Genomic DNA, 6,050 nt, shown 5'->3' with positions numbered 1-6,050 from the left:
TTGAATTATGCATATTTTTTGTATTTTGCAAATTTTTGTTAAACTAACCGGTTTAAGAGATATTTGGTTTTGAATACTAAGAATAATATTAGAAGTACTGAAGTAAAATGTGGCAGGTACAAAATTTTATATTAAGTAAGTATATTTAGATTTCTGTGTGTTGAACAGTATAAATGTGTAAGGGGATGTTGTAGACAATGCAGTTTTCTAAGTTTTTTATATTTTAAAAATAAATAATAAAAAAATCAAAATATTCTAAAGTTGGAAAGTCTAGTTTTCATAAAGCTTTTAAAACTTTAAAGCTTTTAAAACTTTTAAATTACTATATATGAAGTTCCAGCAATTTGCTTTAAGAGATAATGCTTATTTTATTTTACCTCTCCTCCAAAATGTGGACTTCTAGGCCTAGAATTTGATACTCGTTGAGGTTTAACCAAGTTAGACATTTCATTGCTTTGAAGACATTGAGGTCTTCTAGATCCATACAATGCAAAATATAAATCTACCAGATCACAACGTAGTCTTGTATCATGAGACAACATGCCACTGAAAATATAAATAAACATTAACCATTGCAGAGTTATGTATTATATACAAATCTAATCTTACTTGATATTATTCCAAATCCTTCGTATCCCACCTATGCCTGTGTCCTTTCTCAAAAGGCGGTTTATCAATTAGCATTCTAACGAGAGCATGTCTGACCCCTGGGGTCTCTATTTGTCTCTACTACATCTGAAAGTTTGTTCAAGTCATCTCGCCTGCCATCAACTCGAACAAAATCCACCAGGAATTCTAGAGCTGCCAATCGAACATCTAAGGAAAGACAAAATGTAAAAATGTGTTCTATAATAAATCAATCATTGGCAATTTGAAACTACCTATATACTGTCCATATTCTGCATATGCCTTAATGTAGGCCTGCTTGGCAAATCCCACATTTTTGTAATTTTCTGATAACTTTCAAGCAAGACACGGATACTGTGTTTTTATAACAAGGCAGAACCTTTTCTAAATTTAGCATTCTTGTGATTTCTTCCAAAACCAGTTTTGTGTCTGCAGATAGTGATTCTGCAGTTATGGGAGCACCCTAGAAATAAAAATAAACATTGATATAATATAAATGATTGAAATTTAGCAGAATGAAATATAAAAACGTATATTATGATAAATAAATAAATATTAATTTATATATATATATATATATATATATATATATATATATCAATTATACTAACCTGGTGCACCATAGAAACAACTGGTGTAACTGTGTTTCCCAAAGCATCAACCAATGCAGCTCTATAGTAACAATCTGAGTAATGATTTTGAGTTATTGTATTTGAATAGTTCTATTAAAAATCTTATTACTCCATGAGGACAAATGCCATGAGCATTTCTGAGACTCGTGGAAATAAAAATTGACAGTGTTACTTATACGAGTGCCCCAAAACCCAACTTTGCTTTGCATCGAACTTTATAAAATGCTTGCTCATTCTCAATAGTGACAATCAAAGCCATTCGCGAGGCAGGAGTTGGGTAGCATTCCAATGCATCAATCGCTTCCATCTGAGCAATGACATCACGCTTATGTCTCAACTGGTACTGCCATTGGTAATCTGGCTGGTCGATTTGAGTTGATCTAAGTAAGAAGAGTCATCTCAGGATCCAGGCGAATCCAGAGAACTGGAGAATCACTGTGAAAGAAAAAATATATCAATATGGATATAAAAGCAGAAAATATAACTTTACTTTACTTACTCCATAGCGCTCAAATTCATATCAACTTCTTCTCCTGTACACAAAGGAATCTTTTTCTTTTTATTTCTATGACTCTTGGAATGACAAGTGATGTCAGCTTTAACAACTGTATTTTCAATTTGTAAAGTATGTTTAAAAGTTCCATCAAGTTCTTGCAAAGTAACTAGCAATGGACCAACATATTTTCTAATACCTCTTTGACTAACTGCATCCTGTCCAATTTCCAACTCTACAGTATTTCTAAAAAGGAATTAAATTGAGAAAATTCATTTACTTTTTAATTAATGCAGAAAACAGATGGCAAGATTTCTGATTATCACCTTTTCCTATTAAAAACTGATGTCAGCGAAAATCTGGCATGTCCACCAGTCCTCACCCACTGATCAACAAAAACAGCCATATCTTTGCCGGTAACAGTAAATATAGCTTTTGTGAAGACATTTGTAGAAATTAGCATATGATGCCATAATCCACTGCCTTAAATATAAGAATATAAACAAAAATCATAATATGTAATAAGTTAATTAAATGTATTTTACCAATTTTCTGTGTAGAAGCATTCGTAGCCAAAGCTAATTGTTTGTTAAACACTTGCAGCAGTAATTCTTGACCAATCCGATGTTCCAACATTCTAATGACTAAATGAGCCTTTTTTCTCATTGCCTAAAAAATGCATTAATAAAATGCATCCAACATTAATAAAATGCGTGTGATCATATACCTGTATATACTTTGGTGACATAGTATGCAGACTTCTGGTAGGGAAATGGTGTACATTCTGTCCATTATTTTGAGCCACTGTAGCATGGTGATTGCCTCCTCGTCCTTGGGGCCCTCCAGCACCTGTTACAGGAGATGTGCCAGAGGCAGCGGCAACAGGAAGAGGTGCAGGCGCTTGGCTGGGATCCAAAACTATATCACCATACTGTTCTTCATAAGCCACAACCTAAAAGCCAGAACAATGTAAAATAATACATCAAAGTAATATGACAATATAATCTGTTACTTACATCCAACAATTCCTGTCTAACCCACTCTCTGTAATCATTATTTCCAAAACATTTCTTCGAGTACAACCCACATAGATATTCAGCAATTCCTTTATTGAGCCAGGTGTCAGACCAGCTCTGCATAGTAATGAAGCAGCCAAAGAATTGTTCAGCTATTGCTTGAGACATTGCTTTCCTGGTTATATAAGTTTGTACAATTATAGCTATGGAATGAAGCAAATGAGTACTCAGAATGCTCATGGTAGTGTAGGCAGCTACATCTTGAACAGTCTAAAAAGAATAAAAGGGGATTTATTTTACAATCTATAAATTAAATTAAATTCTAAAGAAACTTTATTCACCTCATCAACAAAAACTTGCTTATAACAAGGATATGGATATCTTGTAGCTAAAGTTTCCTCATAAAACTCAAAAGCTTCATGCATATATCGAACAGAGTTCTTCAATAATGGCATTAGTTGTGGTAGACAAAAGTGGGTCACTTCGTGCATATGGGGGTCCACATAAGTTTCAAAAGGTCTAGAATGAAAAAAAAAGCACAAAGTTATTGATAAATAATACAATATTGATATATCTAGTCCATACCCAACAGCTAAAGCAATATTAGGAGCACAAGCAGGAGTATTTAAAACATAATGGTAAGTCTTCCTCCTCATATCAGGCGTCATAGTAATTTCTACAAGATCACCACAAGAGACAGCTGTCATTGCTGCGTCAACAGTAAACTCAAGACTCCAAGTACAAGGCTCTGCATAAGAATCCACGCAAGGAAACCAGAGTCTTGATGAGTTTTCATGTGCATAGGTGTACATATGAGCTGCCCTCCAAAAAAAACAATCATAAAAATACTGCCAGTTATATTGTGATTTTCTTTCACAAACCTCTTCCATGGTGCCTTCAGTTTCAGGCACAACAAAATGCAAGCCACCTTGAGGTTGCTCTAAAGAAAATTCTATTCCAACTCTTAAACCTCTACCTTCACCAATGAGATGGCTTGCTTCATGGGGCACATTGATAAATAATTCTCCTGCATTACAATCAGGATCTATATTTTGAGCAGCCGCTAAGTGACACTTGGAAAATACCTCAAAAAGACCTCCTGGTAATAGAAAGGATATTTATCAACAATCCTACTAGTAGAAATTGATAATTATGGGTAAAAACATAGAACAACTTACGTCTTTGAATCATTTTTGCAGATATCCAAAAAGGGATCAAAATATTGAAAAGTAGCCTCACAATCGCCTAATGTGACTCTATAAATTCTACATTGCTTAGCATTTAGTTTAATGCTTCTCAAATTGTCTTTCAAAGGTACTATTGTCAATTCCACGAAGCCCTATTATAAAAATGAGTACACAAATTTTTGTAGTTTGATAAAATAAAGTGAAAATTATTTGTATTTAATATTTACAATTATGCTCTTCCTCTCGAAGCTAATACCAGTCAAACTTAATATTTGATGAGCTGTAAAATAAATATTTTTAATGAATTTATATATCTAAACACCTGCAAATGAAAACTTGGTAGACTACTTATAATTTAAACGGTCTGGAATTATCCACTGAACGTTCTTTCTTCATTTTTGACTAAATTAAAACTTAAATATACAAATTTAATATTAAAAAATAAATTTATTAAACATTATTATTGCAAAGTTTGCTTCTAGGTTACAAACGTCTTGTTGAATGTTGATATCAAAAGCCTTCCAGTGATGCCAATTCTGTCATGTCATAACAATGAAAATCGTAATGTATACATGCTGCCAACACAAGAACAATATAACGAAAATTTGTAAATGAGGCAAATTTAAAATTGACAATCACAGTAAGACACATTAAATAACATATTATTGCTAATAAAATCGATATATAATTTAACTAAAACTACTAGATGTAAGTAGCATTTTGCCTTGAGGCAAGTTGCATGAACTGATATCACTAAAAAATCTGTAATTAAATTAATTATAATGCACAACCAAGTGCTTGTATGTCCTAAAAGCTTATGATCAATATATAAATGTGTACATCAATTTAAACAATACTAGAATAATCACAATAATTAGAGCAGGTTTACAGAAATAACCGTTTATAAATATTTCACTGGCTTTCACATGAGCACCCAAGTGTCTCTTCTCATATACTTTATATTTTTGAGCTTTATGGTTATTTAAAGTTTTTGATGCATGAAGAGATTTGCTACATGTTTCACATTGATAAGGAAATTCTCTAGAATTGATAAACTTGTGTGCATTTAAAGCATCAGATTGTGCTAATGATTTATTGCATATTCCACATTTCTGAAGAAAATTTCCAGAATGATTAGTCATATGTTTTTTTAAACTATATACGGAACGAAATAGTTTGTTACATATTCCACAGTTATAAGGAAGATCTTCAGAATGAATAAGCATGTGTTTCTCTAATCGAATCAATCGTGTGAATGTTTTATCACATATTTTGCAGATATGTTGCTGTTTTCCAGTATGAGTGAACATATGTCGTTTCAAACCTTTTGGTGAGCGAAAGTTTCTGTTACATATATTGCATTTGCAAGCAAGTTCTCCAGAATGAATTGGCTGTTCTCTGTTATGAGCAATATGTTGTATGAGTGTACATATGTCGTTTCAAACCTTTTGATGAATGGAAGTCTCTGTTGCATATTTTGCACTTCAAAAGAAGTTCTCCGGCATGAATTGGCAGTTCTCTGTTATGAGCAATAATATGTCGATCTAAATGGTGTCTTAAAGCAAATGCATTATCACATATTGTGCATACGAAAGGGTTTATAGGAGCCTGCATTAATTCCTGTTTGATTTCTTCCTCTACAGTTATTTTAGAATTCATAAATCTTTCCAGACATGTTTCTCCATTCTCTGAACAAGATTCAGACTTAATATCCTCTTCATTTTGAGGATCTTCTGCTGAATATTCTAGTGGTTCAATTTTAATCGAGGTAGTTTTTTCTTCTGACATTATTAGATATTTTACCTGATTATAACAGAGAAAACAGTTGTGTACTAATTAATCATGTATTTTAATCAATGATATTAAATTTAACTAATTTAAGGTGATACTTGCAGCATAAGGTTAGGAATTTTTCCCGTCGTAACATTTTAGAAAGAAATGTTTTGATATGGTTTTGATAATCATCTTCAATCTTATCATCTCAACAGGAATATTTTTATAAATTACTTTTATTTTTATAAATTACTCCATTTATGTATAATGTCTATTTTAATGTAATGTAAATAATAGAAAGTTTATTTTGTACGTCAAAATA

General features: G+C 32.2%; 1 protein-coding gene and 1 pseudogene across 1 annotated transcript; both read right to left on the bottom strand.

Moving 5' to 3' along the window:
• Nucleotides 1–377: 377 nt before the first annotated feature.
• Nucleotides 378–4,351, bottom strand: LOC113380820 (annotated as a pseudogene).
• Nucleotides 4,352–4,465: 114 nt separating this feature from the next.
• Nucleotides 4,466–5,743, bottom strand: LOC113380819 (zinc finger protein 708-like). The gene is made up of 4 exons (XM_026619895.1): nucleotides 5,401–5,743; nucleotides 5,119–5,279; nucleotides 4,872–5,067; nucleotides 4,466–4,530 (listed from the first exon to the last, which is right to left on the bottom strand). The coding sequence occupies exons 1-4, from the start codon at nucleotides 5,741–5,743 to the stop codon at nucleotides 4,466–4,468; spliced, it is 765 nt and encodes a 254-aa protein (XP_026475680.1).
• Nucleotides 5,744–6,050: the final 307 nt, after the last annotated feature.

Source organism: Ctenocephalides felis, unplaced genomic scaffold, assembly GCF_003426905.1.
Source record: "Ctenocephalides felis isolate EL2017-DRISC unplaced genomic scaffold, ASM342690v1 CF-g0.4_SCAFFOLD_02387, whole genome shotgun sequence".
Classification (NCBI taxonomy): domain Eukaryota; kingdom Metazoa; phylum Arthropoda; class Insecta; order Siphonaptera; family Pulicidae; genus Ctenocephalides; species Ctenocephalides felis.
This window is presented reverse-complemented; position numbering and strand designations above follow the sequence as displayed.

Bases quoted from the DNA above. Each gene is read 5' to 3' on its own strand.
- LOC113380819 (XM_026619895.1), bottom strand. From the start codon at position 5,743: ATGTCAGAAGAAAAAACTACCTCGATTAAAATTGAACCACTAGAATAT. The intron at 5,280-5,400 runs GTTTGAAACGAC...GCTCACCAAAAG, and splicing joins AGACTTCCATTCATCAAAAG to GTTTGAAACGACATATGTTC. The intron at 5,068-5,118 runs GTATATAGTTTA...AATTTTCTTCAG, and splicing joins GTAACAAACTATTTCGTTCC to AAATGTGGAATATGCAATAA.